We start from the raw sequence: 17,428 nt of genomic DNA, 5'->3' as shown, positions 1-17,428 counted from the left end.
CCTGTATTACTTTGAGTTTTTAAATAAAACGTCCTCTCCGGGGACCATGGGTGAGTGTGTGTGTACGTCTATCAATAGAATAAGTGCATGTAGTGTTTGCCTACACAGGAATACTCATAGTTTCACAGTTACACTCGACCTGGGGTATTTCTGTTTAGGCATAGTCCCATTATGGTTTGGGAAGGGTTAAGTCTTTGACGAAACTATCGAATATAGCCAGAATACTGAGGCATATCTGGCTTAGGCTTTGCAGGTCGTTACAATCTACTCAACAAAACAAAATCACTTACCCTACCTTTAAAGTATACTAGTACTACTTCGTTCTATTGCTCCAAACGGCAACACAATCGATTGATTCATCATTAAAATGAACACGCTCTGAAAATGCACCCGGCTCACCCATCTGACCGCCCATCTGACCACTTAACAAAAGCTGCCGTGTTAAGTGGTCAGATGGGTGGGCCGTGAATGCTTTCGAGATTTTCAAGTGGGCCCTAATCCAGAGAAGGTTGAAAACCACTGGTCTAGTACACTGGTTTTCAAAATGGGGTCCGGGGACCACTTAAGGACCACTTAAGCCCTATTTCAAAAATAGCAAAAATACGTCTACTGCACACGCTCACAACAAGGCACATCACTATTTGTGATCATCTTTTTGCCTATGACTTGCACAAAATAGGGCCGCCAGGTTGAAAGTGTTTACTTTCACTATGATTTCACCAGCTAGAAGGTAATCCATTGAGAGAATGTACTGTATAAGAATAACTATTCAGTTAATGGGTTTCTCTCTCCCCACCTACAGTACAGTATAGTCAGGTGTATAATTCTGTACTCGTAATCTAACAACTAAGATCTTCTCTTATGGGGGTCCTTAAGCGTGCGTTTTCAAATGGGGGTTCCACAGCTTAATACGTATCAATTTGGGGGTCCTGGACATGAAACTGTTTTGAGAATCACCCCTATAGCAAAGAGGGAGTGGATATCTGGATGTCTTATTATCTGCAGTGTCCCATGGAGACCGCCCAATCTGGCGGGTTAACACAGGGAGAGATAATATAATATAATCTCCTGGAATCTACAGTCGCCCCTTTTCAATCGGCCGGTTTGGGGTGAAGTCCCTTCAATCCTGTGTAAATACACTAATCTGGTGCTATTAACACAGCCCTAGCAGACAAAGTGCTCCCTGCGTCCCTGTGGGATCTGACAGGCTTACAGCAGGGTAGAGTTTTTGGGTTTTTTTTTTTAACCAAGACAGATGGCGTTTACGCCTGATTTGTGCTTAATCGCGTAAAAATAATGACTTGAGTAGAAATAAAGGTAGTCATCCAAATAATTTGAGTTTAAGAGTGAGAAAGTATAGTGAAAAGGCTACTCAAGAACTGGGTTTGAGTAATCAGAACGTAATTGAAATGTCTAAAATATTAAATGATAAGTGCTTTTCCAAAAGCTCTGAGCGAATTAAACAAATGTGCATAATAATAAAAAATAAAAAAAAGGGAATAAAAGTGAAATGTAGCCCAATCATTTGAAAATGTGTTATTTTAATCCTTTACATTTGGCCAATATAAAACAGTAAAATTCAAATAAATAATAAATAAATACAAATTCTTCACAATGTACTTGAGTAAAAGTGAAAAGTATGTTGCATTAAAACTACTCTTACAAGTACAATGTATTCAAAATGTAACTTACGGTAAGTATGTAACTGAGCAAATGCAACTAATTACTACCCGCCTCTGCAAAGTATAAATCAGGTCTTTAGCCTCACAGGCGTAAAGTGCTACAGAATAAGTTTAGTGTTGTGCTTTTCCACTGCTATTCATCATTGGTTCTGCGGTGTGGCCTAAGCCTCACCCCCCACTCAACATAAATACTTGATTAACAGCCTCCACCATGGCTGATGAAGTGGTCTTACAGTAGGCCACTGCTGTACGGGGGATGAGCGAGTACTTTATCACGCAAATCCCGCCCGCGGCTCACCCACTGTGTTGTTCTTTTTTGAAACATATGCAACGGTGTGCATTATTACCATGCAATCATCATTACATGGCTGCTCTTAGGTCCTGCACTCTGCACTCAGCTCTGCATGATTTAAGTTTAAGAGTAAATGGTGTTTTTTTTTGGTTAAAACAAAAGTATGTTGTTTTGTTAACTAACCCATTGAGACCTGAAGCCGATTCTATACATGTCTCCTAAATCTCAACAGTATTCTGAAAAGCGTATGTTTCTATATCAGTGGTTCTCAATCTTTTTCATGTCAAGGACCCCCAAAACTATATGTATTTGGCTGCGGACCCCCATCAAAATATCTTGTTCCAGGGTTCCAAAATATCTTGTTCCAGATTAAAAATGTCCGCTTTAAAAATATATATTTTCAAAGATTTGCATACATTTTCACGATTTAAAAAAAATAGCAGATCTACAAGCTCGTAGCGCGGCACTCGGTGCCGCGCTATGAGCTTGTATATCTGCTATTTTTGAATAGCCCAACATGTAAAATAATGCTTTTTTTAGCTCAAATCTAAAAATGACACAGTTCCAGGTCTTAATGGGTTAAAAGCTTAAACCTCTACAGTATTATGCTGATGTAATGGTCGCTATCTGTGTTTGTTCAGTATGGGTCTCCATGTCTCTCCAGACCTTTGGTAAAAACAAAATGCATCCAATTTATCCAATCAGGAGAGAGTATCCATTTATCAGCGTCCCAGTTCCAATTTTGTCTGCCACCCCCTCTCCCCCATAATTTCCAATTTCACTTCTTTATCCTGTATGAGTTCTCTCTCCTGATTGGATGAAATTGGTGACCCACATGACAGTTTACTAAAGAGCTGGAGAGACAGGGAAACCCCTGTTACTGAATAAACACTGTGTAGCAATAACAGTACTGTATATGAGTACATTTTTCATATTTTAACCCATTGCATGCCCCCTTCCGCCTGCCGTGGGCCAAACTGTGCCACAGTGGCAGTGCTGGGACATTAAAATGATTGACTGACATTTACCTTTTCTAGTGTCACTCACACAGAGAGAGAGAGAGAGAGAGAGAGAGAGATAGAGAGAGAAAGAGAGAGAGAGAGAGAGAGAGAGAGAGAGAGAGAGAGAGAGAGCGAGAGAGAGAGAGAGAGAGAGATGTGGAATATGAAATCTTGAAACTTTCCAAAAAGTTTTAGAGAGGTGTCAAGAATTTTACATTGTCCACTCCTCGATATCGTGATATGAGACTAGATCTGGGAATTTGCATATTATATTATCATGATATGGCAAAGGTGTTGTATTTTCCTGGTTTTAATCATTTAAGCGATAATAATTTCTACTTTCATAAATGGCCAAACATTTTCACAAATAGAGAAAATAGACAAGCTGTGAGCTTGTAGATCGGCTATTTTAGCTTTTTGAAAAGCTAAAAAGAAAATTGACATTATCATCACAATATGATATTATCGCCACAATATAGTATAGATATCAGGGTATTTAGTAAAAATTGTGAAATTTGATATCGTCGCTGTCGGGTGTCCAAAACTGTTACTTTTCAGGATTCAAATTCAAAAATAGCAAGAGTAGCAGATCTACAAGCTCAAAACACGTCGCTTCACACTTGTGGATCCGTTACTTTTGATGCTTTTGTGTGACGCTGTAGGGCGTTAATTTAAGAAAAACACCAAAAGTTAGAATATGGAGATAAGAGGTTTCTGACCGACAGCAACGATATGGTCCATATCGTCCAGCCCTATACTTTCTCCTCCACTGCCGGGCCCAACATGTGATCAAGAGGCTCATTGGTATGCTGTAGCGTCATCATCAGGATCATACCTTCATCCTCGTCATTAGCGCTGACGGTGACGACAGCCATGCCCACATCTGCATTCTCATCCACGCCGACTTCATACAGCCGCTGAGCGAACACCGGCTTGTTGTCGTTGACGTCGCTGATGAAGACCCGCACATATGCTGTGTCTGCAGGAATGACAGCACACACAGCACACAAATGTGACATCTAGACACACACGCACGCACACGCACACACACACGCACGCAGCACGCAGCACGCACGCACGCACGCACGCACGCACGCACCATCTGTTTGTGAACACCTAGATCCATTGTCACTCGTCAGTGGGAAGATGCACTTAACCTGATGCAATATGTCTCATTGACATGGAAATCAGGAATACAATTATTCGCAAGAGGTGTTGTAAATTACATAAATTATTCATTTTTTTTTGAGGGCATGCTTTTTATTGTTTTAGCATGGAGAACCAGTTTTTGGTGCAAAGAACAGCAGTAATGGAGCTATGTGCCTCTTAAACAAGCTTTTTTTGCTATAAAGTAGACAAAGAGCCACTCAGATGGTTAAATATTTATGAGTTGACTGGTTTTTATGTGTTATGGATTCTCTCGTTATGCTATGCGTTTCTTTAGCTGGAAAAAGTATGTTCTTTGGCTCAAAGAGCTAATTTGGAGTCACTGTAGTTACAGAGAATAGTGGGATGTGCAAAATACGGAGCAATTTTCGCTTCTTTTCCCATTTCCCTGCTTATTGGCGTGTCCCAGGGGCAAAGCGCAGAGACAGGTAATGTTTGCAGAGGAGATGAGCCCGTCTGCAGTGGAAGATACGTCGAACAAGACGAAAGCCAAGGCTCATTGCAAATGCTAAGCAGCCCCGGCTATCCCAGGAGAAGAGGCTTTGCTGCTCTGAAACGCTGCCGTAACCCCTAATACCCCCCCTTCACAAACACCCGCTGAGAGGCCAGGTTGAATACAAACATCCTATTACGTCACCCTAGATCTGGCCAGAGGCTTTTAAGACGACCAACATGTCACAATGAGCGTGCGATAAGCAAACACATGGACCCCTGATGGCTGAACGCAATGACGGTGGAAACACATAAAGGGCTTGTTGTGAGAATCCGTGGCAGAGCTATGCTGATTGGTCATGGTACTGGAATGAATCAAATTAAGATTCACTTTTCAAAGTCTATCCCTGGGTGTAGAACCAATGCAATGTGATGTCTGTTTTAAACACAGTGCACAGAATAAGAAATCCTTGTACAGTATGTAGCGGTGCTCGGTGCTGCCCGTGGGGATCGAGAAAAGAACAATGCTACTTGCTATGAATGAAGACATTGCATCCAGGTCACCTCAAAGTCAACTAAAATATCTCTTCGAATAATAATTATAATTACAATTAAAATGGGAGACTAATGAAGAAAATCTAAACCACTTAAACCTTGACCGGAGTTCCCCAGGGGTCTTTTTGCCCTCCACACCAACATCTCTTCACTGAAAATAGCCCAAGCTCACTTATTTTCCCTATTTTCTTTTTTGAAGAATTTCTAATTATCACTACAATGATGCCAGGTTCAAAGTGGATAAGTCTGCCTGTGAGTGTTATACATATTTAACCAATGAACAGTATTAACAAGAGCTTGTGAATAAATAATAACTACACTGGATACATTGGAAAACAAGTTATCTTTTCCCCATTTCCTGAACAGTTCAGTTTTGGACATACACGATTTCCACCGGAGAGCGCCGATATATATTATTGGTGTAAAATGAATAGTTATTCTTTTATTTTTTCCCTTCTTTTACTCCCCCAATTTAGTTATTATGCCAATTGATTCCTCCCCACACACATTTATGTGTGTCACTGCTGTTGTATCCTATTGGCTCACCTGCCAGTGAGGACGTAGAGCCTTCGTCCTACTCCTCTCGCCCAACACTCCCTGCTGACAGGTGCCTAATATCACCCTTCCCGCCCGGCTTCCCTCCCCAAAACACTGGCCAATTGTGTTCATGTAGACCAGTGGTCAACCTTTTCAGGCCGTGACCCCCCAAAAGAATCCTATTTGAACTGGGGACCCCCCATAGAGTTATAAAATATCTAGAGGGCGGACTTACCCGCCCCCAGCTATGCATTTCAATGAAAGTTGCTCACTGGCGTTTGAAGCACCCAGAAGTACCTCTACTTCCGCATTTGGGAACCAAATTTGGGTGCCCAAATGAGCACCGAGCAGGCTCGGTAGAAGCATGCGCAGTGGCACTTTAAATGCGGAAGTATTGCATTCTCAGATTTCACCACCAGGTGACGGCTGCTTTACCGTTCTACTGCGGCTCTGGGGGCTTGGGACCACCCAAACTGATAAGCACTTGGAATGTAGGAGTTGAGGTGTTCAATTTTGTTTGACTCGTTTCAACAGATAAATATTGTGAAAATAGCAGATCTATAAGCTTGTAGATCGTCTATTTTCAAAAAAATGTACCTCTTTCTTATATTACTTGACAATTTGGCCAATGTTTGACAGGTACTTTTGATGCAGTAACTTTTTTTTTAGGTATTAAAAAGGTCTTAAAAGTCCTTAAATTGTCACTTCACTATCATCTAGGGACCCCCCTGGGGATCCAGACCCACAGGTTGAGAACCACTGATGTAGACACTCAACACAACCGGAATGCGCCGTAGTGGATTCAAACCCCTATAGACTCCACATTGGTGGGCAGGTACTTTACCGCTGCACCACCCGAGCACCCAAAAAAGATCAACAGTTCTAACCTGAGTTTGGTTGTTTATTCTTGCCGGGACGGGCCGACTCCTGACCGTCCTCTGACTGAACCTCCAGCAAATAGGAGCTGCGGGCCTCGCGATCAAACACCGCCTCCGTGTGGACGGTCCCGAACTCTGGGTCTATGCGGAACAGCCGGTGGTCCCCGCTGCTGTCGCTCAGGAGCGAGTACGTGATCTGTGGAGCACGTTGGATACATGATCCTAACTTTAACCCATTAAAACCTGTGTCATTTTAGATTTTATGTAACAAAAGGATTTAGAACATTGGATTAGAACAGTGGTTCTCAAAAATAGCAGATTTACAAGCTGGCAGCGCAGCACGAAGTGGCGCGCAGTGAGCTTGTACATTTTTTGGAATAATTATTTTTTTAACACAAATCTTCTCTTCTGGGGGTCCCTGGCACAAAACATTTTCAGATGGGGGAGGGTCCACGGTCAACACATATCATTTTGGGGGTCCTTGGCACAAAAACCTTTGAGAACCACCGATTTAGAAGGCATTTGTAGAATCGGCCGCAGGGTTAATATATTCTGGGGTAGACTCCAAAAATAGCAGATTTACAAGCTTGTAGATCGGCTATCTTTCATGCAAAATCTCAATCAGACTTCATTGTCCACATCACAGGTTTACAGAAGTGAAATTATGTTTCAAATGTTTGCTTTAAAAATATATATATATTCAAAGATTTGCACACATTTTCACAAATTTGAAAAAATAGCAGATCTACAAGCTCGTAGCGCGGCACTCGGTGCCGCGCTATGAGCTTGTATATCTGCTATTTTTGAATAGCCCAAAGTGTAAAATAATGCTTTTTAGCTCAAATCTAAAAATGACACAGTTCCAGGTCTTAATGGGTTAATACATAAAGCATGAAAAGTAGCAGGTGTACATGAAGATATTTAGTGCAGTGCGAGAACGGGAAGGGCCCTAGTATAGAGTCCTGGGGGACTCCGGTCAACTAAGCATAATAGGGCTTAAGTGGTTGGAGGAGAAAAAAAGGTATTTTAAAGCAATAATCTAGTAGAAGCCATGGGAAAATGAAAGACTTTCTTTCATTTTGTCATTGCCTGCCTCAGTTCTGGCTCTTCTTCGTGCCAGATCAATAAACCATCACACAGATGCCATGGCACGGCTCCCAAAACGACCATATCCAGTCTATGATAACTGTGAATCACCAGCTTCCACATACAGTACAGTTGCATCCATGGAATGAAGATCTAACTTAACCCTTTAAGACCGGATTTTAACCACTTTAACTATTATCTTATACATTGTCCCCCAGAAACAAAGATTTGAGTTACACATGTTCGCTTTAAATATATATATATATATTTGCGTTTTCGAGCTCAAAACGCGTTGCGATGCAATGCATTGTTAGTTTGTAGATTTTGAAAGTAAAAGTGAAAGTCTGCCTGTGGGTTCATTATAGGTGAAAATATTCATTATTAACGTCAGATACATTAAAACAATTAAAAAAAGATTTATTTCAAATATATAAAAAATAGTAGACCTACAAGCTCACAACGTGGCACATCACGATGCGTTGTGAGTAGATCTGCTATTCACACTATTCTTTGTACTGTACTATTCTTTGGCTTAAGTGGTTAATTGTGTCTAAACACAAACACAAATACACAACAACAGTACAAACCTGTCCATTAAGACCCAGGTCCTTATCATGAGCAGAAACGTGGAGAACAACGGTCCCAATCTGAGCTCCCTCTGTCACTGAAGCCTCGTAGATTGACGACGTGAAAAACGGCACGTTGTCATTGACGTCTTATAGGGAAGAGAGAAAAAAATGTTATAACAACACAAACAAACTTTAAAGCTGCAACTTACTTTAGTAACTTATTTTTTATCTATAGTAGAGAATATGTGACAAAATTTGAATGCCGTTGAGTCATCTAGCATATTTGCATCGCATCCCTGCTTTCATTTCACATGAAAGCAGGGAATCATAGCTACAAATGACATTGACATATTGGTTGTGCAGTTTGACCCACCAGTTTTGGAGATATGGTTTATAGAGTGATGTCTTGCAGAGATACAGCTAGCTGAGAAAACAGCCTTGAAAGGGCCACTTCTTTGATCTGTGAGACTGTAGCGCTTATCCCAGAATGCATTGCTGAAAGGTGGGGAGTTAATAACTACAATCTGGGAACCCGTCACCAAATAAAAAGGAAAAACAGCGCCCTCTGCTGTTCTTTACTCTTTCACTTGGCTCTGGGGGGAGCTAAATGGAGCACCCGTGCGCAAGGAAACCGGGGTTTTTGGTCTGCCCTCAGCGCTCCACTTCCGGTGGTGCGCTTATGTTTTCATTCCCACTAACAATATTTCTACACGGAACACTATAACACCACTTCTCTCAGAGAACATGGATCGTTTTGGTTATAAGCCCACTTGTTTCTATGATGAAACGAGGACACTACTGTTAAATGAGTTTCGGTTTGTTTTCAGTGGGAAGTGAGAGCAGACAGTAAATCCCGCCCACTACATTTGATTGGGTAAAGCGCGGCCTGCTTCCTGGTCTGAAGGCACGCCCACTTGTAGGCCAGTGCGTACACGTTATGACGAACCCCCCCCGACAGATTCAAGCGGAGAGCAGAATCTGTTCTTGAGAGATTAATATAACTATCATCTGCAGTGTTTGGAGGAGGTGGTCTCTCCCTACTCTTCCACTGAGACATATAGACCCTAGTGTCGGGTAGGACACCTACTGGTTGACAAGTAGTACTGCCTGAATCTAATAAGCACGATATCTCCCCAAGCCAACGGGGGATTCCCTGTTGAATGACCGGTAGATGTTTGGTCTCCCACACGGGACACCCAGGTTTAAATCACAGGTAACTCAAGCATTGCGGTTCAGCTGAACATAATATTACAGAATGACACTGAAAACTTGGAACAGAGGCCTAAACTAGTAGTAGTGTATCCTAACGATCTGGGTACACAGACAATAGCGTACCTGTAACATTGACGTAAACGGTGGTGAACGCGGCCAGAGGCACCGCTGCCACATTCTGAGCCCGCACCCGCAGCGAGAAAAAGGGCGTGGTCTCGTAGTCCAGCGGCTCGGACACCAGGATGGAAGCAGAGCCGTCGTCCCGGTTGGGGGACAGGTAGAAGCGGACTGGCATGTTGGTCTCTGGGACCATGCCGTCCTCCAGGTTGTAGGTGACTCTGGGGTCCCCGAGCTGAGAGGTAGCTTTGATCGTCTGAAAGGTGAGAACGTTGCTTTGTTATTCTTTTCTTAAGGTGAAGGGGTGAAAGCCGAGCCCAGCTACAGTACCATTATATTTTTGTCTCTGGGATCCCAATCAGCACTGTTAAGTCCTGTGTTGTACTGTAGGTGCTGTAAGTGGTATTTTTTGGTTAAAAAAAAAGAAAAGAAAAAAAGTTAAAGCTCAAAAATTCTGATAGTAGCCTAATCATTGCTACAGTATGTGTTTGTTCAGTAACAGGGGTCTCCCCACCTCTTAAATACATTTTAAGGTGGGACATGAAATTAATCCAATCAGGAGAGAGAACCTTATCACCTTCAGTTTTATAGACTATTTTTTATTTGTACTTTTTGTTTCATCACTTACAATTTTTGTTGTTTATCCTTTATAGTGTATGAGTTCTCTCTCCTGAACTGGAAGGATTTTTTGTCCCGATCTGAAATTTTATTTTCTGTTTACTAAAGGCTAGAGAGACGGGGAGACCCTGCAACTTAGCAAAGACTATAGAAATGATTACGTACAGTAAACAACACTGCGGTGCCAGTGGTGGCTTATCCAACGGGCTTGAGGTGCTGAAGCACAGGGCACCAACCCGGTTCGGAGGGCACCGAACCGGGTCCAAACACCGGGCACCACGGAGGGTTAATCCGCCCCTGTGCAGTGCATTTGATTCCTATTCTTCCTAACTATCGATCATTTAAGCCTGGGACCCCCTGGAAACCCCTTTAAGGACCCATGGTCTCACCGGACCCCATGTTGAGAACAAGCGCTATAGGAGATGTTTGAGTCAGATCGTTTTCATTTAGTCTCTCAGAAAAGATCAGAATTAAGGCTAAGCACAGTTGACCCTCTCGACTGAAGCCGAGCCAGACAGTTAAGTACAACTGAACTGAAAATCAGACCGTGTCAACTGGGAGCTCATTATCTTCATCTAAATAGCCGACGGTGCTATGTCCTTGCCAAAAAATCTACCATACATGAGCGCCATCTGCTTCCCTCTAGTTTAAACCCATGCCGTACAGAGAGCTACAGATTGCACCACAAGTCATCTCTAGCCTTAAAATGGAAAATAATAGACGTTAATGTCCAGGCCTCGTCCCCCAGGGGGGATGAGGTCAGATTTGATGTACAGTATGAGAAAAACTAAATCTGCCCTCTCTACATTAGAATAACTTGAACTTGTTTTATTGTCTTTAAAAAGCACATGGTGGTGTTATGTAAATACATAAAGAATTTATGTCATTTGTCTATCCTTTGTCACATGACAATTGTGCAATACCTTTGCTCATCATGTCTACGTCTTAAAAACATCAAGGTTCAAGCCAAGGTTACTTTATTTGTGATGGGCATAAAATACATACAATTATAGTATTATTTTATGCACATTTAGCGCATTTATTTAAACAGTCCTATCAAGGTACGTTTCCTGAGGGTTATCTGACAGATGACTGACAGGTAATCTAGTGAGAGAGTGGTTAGGAGTGGAGTTAAAGGAGAATTCCGGACTAGCCTTGTTCTTACCTTTATATGATACGTATTATATACTAGGACGAGTGGTACAATAGAACATTTTCATAACTCCATGCCGAGTCCACCGCAGCTAAAAACGTGAGTGGATGGTCCGTGCGCTAAATCGTGTTTCTTTAGTTTTTTGGTGAAATATCTGACGTTCATAATGACAGAAACCTCGCCACAGTGTTTTTGTCCCCGCCGTAGTGTTCACAAGCGGACTTGGATGAAATCACGGGTGAAACTTGTCTTACGAGACTTCCGGAGGGGTGCATCTAACACAAACACTGTGGAGAGTTTTATGTCAATATGAACGTCAGATATCACCAAAAACATATATATATTCGAGCGATAAAAATACGCGATTTAGCGCACAGACCATCCGCTCACGTTTTTAGCTGCGGTGGACTCAGGATGGAGTTTATTTATCTAGCGAATGCAAAGTCCTTAAGCCAAGCAGTTGCCTCCTGGTCTGCTGTATGGAGGGTGACTAATCCTCCTTTCAGTCTTTGGAGAGGACACACTTCTATGATGTGCTCCATAGTTTGTTCCTCTCCACAAGCACACAGTGGGCTTGGGCTACTGCCCCACTTGTGAAGGCTGGCCAAGCAGGGGCCATGTCCAGTCCTGAATCGATTGAGTGTCGACCATTGTCTCCTTGGGAGGTTGGTGCCAGGGACCTGTTGGTTGGGGTCTGACACCAGATGTCCTAGGATATAATATCATAAGACTTAAGAAAAAGGCTAGTCCGGAATTCTCCTTTAACCAGCTAATGTTCACACCCATTAACTAGGTCTGAAAGTTGAGAGAAAATAAATTTTTGACTGGCTTTTTCTCAGTTTCTTGATTTAAGGTTTAAGGACATTTAATTAAGTATATCTTCAACAATTTTCAGTTGTCAATGTATGACACAACATTTGAACGATTTACCATCTGCACTTTTATAATCTGTAAAAAACTGAAAAAGGACTGTGTCCGACATAAAGCACAAAGTGCACCATATATGTCAGCTCCATTCGAGGATTTAAGTTGTTGCTGACGTTGATGAAAATGTCCATTTCAGGTGGTCTGAAATGGCCATATAGGATGAGGATGGATGATCATAGTCTTCAAAAAAAAACTCTTATCTCTAAAATGTAATTTTCATGCTGGATTGACGGCCATAATACTGTATTTTTCCGCCGGACACAATTTGAATGTTAAGATTGGAACAGCACATGCCACATACAACAGATAGAATGTCATTGTAACGACTGTCAAATGTGTAGTTTGAGCACAAAGACAACATGCAGTGACTGCAATTTGACTGCTCAATGTGCCTGGGCAGATAAAAGGACAAACATTATAGCACACATGTGCTATAATGCCACAAAAAAACATGTTTTACATGTTTTGAAATATTTTTGACAAAATGGGGACCCCCCACCATGACAAGCACAAGGAATTGTAGGAGTTGAGGCATTACATTTAGTTTGACTCGGTTCCACAGATAAATATTGTGAAAATAGCTGATCAAGAAGCTCACACATGCGAGGCGTTGTGAGCTTGTAGATCTGCTGTTTTCTAAATCTTTGCCAATTTCTTAGGTAATATTTGACAATTTGGCCAATGTTTGACCATTTTTATTGTATAATTACTTATTTTTATGTATTCATTTTTACAGTTTAGAGGTATTAAAAAGGTCTCCTTAAATTGTCGCTTTAGAAATGTGCAGATACCCTGTATACACATGGTTTGTTTACTGTTGAGTGAGAAAACAATGTTGCACATTAAGCAAATCATCTGGTGACCCCTCCAAAATCATTTGGGGACCTCCACTGGAGGTCCCGCCCCACAGTTTGAGAACCACTGTAGTATTGCTACTTTTAAGTAAAAAAAAACTTCAAACACCACTGGCACCAGCCCATATCGTACCACTACGGGTGTGTCTCTGGCGGTGTTCTCAGCGATGACCACATGGTAGCGCTCTCTCTCCCACTGAGGCGGCTGGTTCTTGACGTTGGTGATGGTGACTGCCAGCTCCACAGATGTGCTGCGGTTGCCCCCGTCCGTGGCGATGATGTCCCTGGTGATGTAGGTCCTCTGCAATGACACACAGCCGTTAGTTATTTAGTTAGTTAGTCAGTTAGTCAGTTAGTCAGTTAGTTAGTTAGTTAGTTAGTTAGTTAGTTGGGCATCTCCTCTCCAATTAGGTCCATCTGCAGTGTGCAATCAGCCACTTATAGTAAGGCATTGTTGAGTTGGTTCCACGGTGTCAGAAAAAAAATTGTTAATATAGCACCAAAATCTGTTTTACCACTTGAACCTAATACTTTAGCTATTCAAATAGAGCAGCTCTACAAGCTGTGAGCTTGTAAGTCTGCTATAAAAAAAGCCAAGCAGCCGATGGCCTTGTGTGACAGCAAGCCTGCTCCCAGAGCTGGCAAGCCATGTTGGACTGTTTCAAAATTGCACTTGTGGAACAAAACAAGTGGAGTAAGCGACAATCCTAAGTTACGCTATCCACATTTTAAGACACAAATTTCTTAGGAGACCAAGCAACCTTTTCTTTGGAAGGTAGAAATGTTAAATATAAAACAACAAATAAAACAAATTATAAAAAAAAAGCAACAGCACAACAACAAGGACTCTGTTAATTTGTTCACTCCCTAATGGGTGGCCGTGACTGTTGTACATAAGAAATCCAATTTAATTTGTAGTCAATTTCAAAGTGATAAATCATCAGTACACCAAATATTTGTTGAGGTGCCCTTGATGAAAATCGACTTTCCCTAAAATAAACGTGCAAAACAGGAAAGGTATTGTCATATTAAATATGCCTTCCAATGATCTGTGTAACTCTGACCGGAAATGTGCTACCCCATCCCTGACATACATGAGATGTTGAGGGGAGCAAAACAAGCGCTCCTCCAATCCCTAACATACGAGGGACATTGGGTGGAGGGGAGCAAGAGGTGCGCTCCCACCATCCCTGACATACGGGGGACAATGCTTGCTCGTAAGTGTTCCAAAACAAAGGTATTCCCATTGAAGGGGCGCACACCCTTCTCTTTCCTCTGGATAACAACAATAAAAGTGTGGTCTTGAGTTTATGAAGACATATTTGTCATACTGTACAGCAATACAGGCATATTTTTGCAATGCCTGACCTGAGGAAGACTGCTTTGTTATTGTTATATAATAGAACCGCTGGGACATTTGCTTTTATCGAGAAACAGTATTTTGATCTGGATTCAGGGGAAGTAGAACATCTAGCATTCACAACATTCGTCTGTGTTATTTCTTTACCTCTTTTAAGTTTTCTTAAAAGAAACTTGATATTAAAACTCCAGTCACGCACTCATCTAAAGCCTAATGTGACTCATACTAATACTCTTTGCAAACTGTTAATATCAGCATTCAATTACTGCGACTTAACCTTTCATCTAGCAACTGCGATATTCTACCCAAGCAAATAATTGCATCTAACAATTCTATTACTGTAGCGCAACATGCAATAATAAATCAAATAAAAAACTATGCTGTATTTCTTTTCTTTTTGCAATTATTTATTTAGAGGATAGTTGAGAAGAACTATAAAGAGATAGCAGAGAGCATTAGAAAACTTCAAACCCTTCCCTTCTTATCCTGTTTTAACCATACGCGTCCTATAAAAGATTCTACAGTATAGCTATTTAGAATGTGAAAGGAGGAATGTAAACAATGATGTACATCGGCATGCTGAGAGACAATCCTAAGTTACGCTATCCACATTTTTAGACACAAATGTCTTAGGAGACCAAGCAACTTTTAGAACAAGTAGAACTGTTTATCAAATTATTAAAAAAACAACAGCACAACAACAAGGATTCTATTAATTTGTTCACTCCCGAATGGGTGGCCGTGACTGTTGTACATAAGAATTCCAATTTCATTTGTAGTCAATTTCAAAGTGATATGTCATCAGTAGTACACCAAGTATTTGTGCCCTTGATGAAAGTCAACTTTCCCTAAAATAAACGTACAAAACAGGAAAGGTATTGTCAGATTAAATATGCCTTCCAATGATCTGTGTAACTCTGACCAGAAATGTCTTATAACTGGGCATTGTAGATTAAAGCAGTGAGATCTAATAATAGCTTCTGGATAATAATAGACTTCTAGAAGAAGTGTGAGGAAGAACTTTGTTATGCTCCAAATGTCAAGTCAATTCATTAAATCAGTGCTTCTTAAAGTGGGGTCCGGGGACCCCAAGGGGTCCTTTAGGGGGTTCCAGGGGGTCCCCAGCAATAGGAACACTCTTAAGCCATATTTCAAAGCTAGTTAAAATAGATGATCTAAAAGCTCACAATGCATCGGCGGTGCGTCACATTGTGACATTGAGATGCAGTATGGTGCCCCTCTATTCAAGAAGGCAAAGGGCAGCTATGAGCTTGTAGATCTGCTATTTTCTTTTTATCTAAAATTTGTGCAAATCTTTGAATATATATTTTTTTAAAGCGAAGATTTGTAACTCAAATCTTTGCTTTTGGAGGTCCCTTGAACACAATATTTTACAAATGTTGTAGTGCGGCACGCGGCACTCTGTGCCAAAGAAATCTTAAAATGACACAGATGCATTCTCGGTTTTAATGGGTTAATAAACACAGACCCCCTAATACCTGATCCACCTCACCTGGTCGAACTGGACTTGCTTGCTAATGCCCCCCACCCCCCATGAATATGCACACACGACTAGGCCTGTCCCCGACTAAGGATTTCTATAGTCGAATCTGATTGGCCAAATTTTTTTTTTTTTTTTTTTCATAATTCGACTAAGAGATTGGCAGTCTACTCAGCCCCCCCTTGAATGATTAGTCGACTATTCGAATAATCGAGATCAGGCCTAGCACACACACATAAACACGCACGAAAGCAGGCGCCTGGATAAGTCACATACACATGAAAGCATACACAAACACATTATGAGCGTTCCACAAGTGTGGAGAGGAGATTTGCTTTCTTTTAAAGACCCTTTTAAATTTAGAACCTTTTATAGAATTGAAGTGCTTTGCTGTGTGTTTTAATTGTGGTGTATATTGTCTTGTCTTGTATTGTCTTGTCTTGAATGTGCGCATTGACCCGAGCAAAAGGATTTTCCCTTGTGGATACTAAAGGACATCTAATCTAATTGCAGATGATCTGTTTTCGTTATTTTTCTTTTATTGTTTGCCTGTGACATGCACAAAATAGGGTCGCCAGGTTGAAAGTGGTTCATTTTACTGTAATTTCACCCGCTAGAAGGTAATCCATTGAGAGAATGTACTGTATAAGAAGGACTATATATAGACAGTTGTTAAATTATGTAAACAACTATGATATTGTCCAATGGGGGTCCCTGGCACCTAATCTTTTCAAATGGGGGTTGACAGCTTAATACAATAATGGTGTGCAGGGGGGGTGGAGCATCCAGAATGCATCCTGGCTCCCACACACTCCAGCACTTTGCATCATCACATGTAAAGTATGCTTTCTGCTTTGGAGTCATACAAAACAATCTAATTTGACAATTCCATCCAAATTCTCTCTGTGAATGTGCAGTGGTGAACTTCAATTAAAAGTCACAAGGTTCTAATTCCTCCTTTGAAGTCTCAAAGTTACCTTTGTTTTCCCATTTATTTTTTAACATACTCTGTGGAGTGAGATTTCTTTTGTCATGCAGCCCTTATACAGTTTGGAAACAATAGCCCTGTTTAACTCTGACAAATTGGGCTCCTAAAACATCTTTCAGCACTGGGTCATCCATAGCTAGTGGGTATTTTTTTAATAACTTGGTCAGAATAATTGTAGATATACCTCATGCTTTTCTAGAGCATACTTTTATTTAAAAGTTTGGACATCTATTAATTGTCCTGTATCTGTTATTTAGTCAAATGTTATCCCTTTGTGTTAAATCAAGGATCCAATTGACAGGACCTAATAATTTAATAATTTGTTTGTCTTGTAATTTATAGTCATTTCATTTTCATTCAATTTGAGCCAAGTAGGAGTAATGTGGTACATCCATACTAGAGCAATTATTATTACTATCATCATCATCATCGTCATCATCGTCATCACCACACATTTATCTTATGTCTAAAAGCAGAGGTGGAGAATGTAATTTACATT

At 41.1% G+C, this 17,428-nt stretch overlaps 1 protein-coding gene across 1 annotated transcript in view; it reads right to left on the bottom strand.

Moving 5' to 3' along the window:
• Window positions 1–17,428, bottom strand: part of LOC311047275 (neural-cadherin-like) — a gene marked incomplete at both ends in the record, with an annotated part of 231,151 nt that overhangs the window by 83,999 nt on the left and 129,724 nt on the right. The window contains 5 exons of the mRNA XM_084059930.1: window positions 3,811–3,954; window positions 6,554–6,740; window positions 8,218–8,345; window positions 9,535–9,784; window positions 13,214–13,381. Of these exons, the coding sequence (XP_083916056.1) occupies window positions 3,811–3,954; window positions 6,554–6,740; window positions 8,218–8,345; window positions 9,535–9,784; window positions 13,214–13,381 (877 nt within the window). The remainder of the gene's footprint in view (window positions 1–3,810; window positions 3,955–6,553; window positions 6,741–8,217; window positions 8,346–9,534; window positions 9,785–13,213; window positions 13,382–17,428) is intronic.

The sequence above is a fragment of the Gymnoscopelus microlampas genome, assembly GCF_963454915.1.
Source record: "Gymnoscopelus microlampas genome assembly, chromosome: 6".
Taxonomy (NCBI): Eukaryota; Metazoa; Chordata; class Actinopteri; order Myctophiformes; family Myctophidae; genus Gymnoscopelus; species Gymnoscopelus microlampas.
This window is presented reverse-complemented; position numbering and strand designations above follow the sequence as displayed.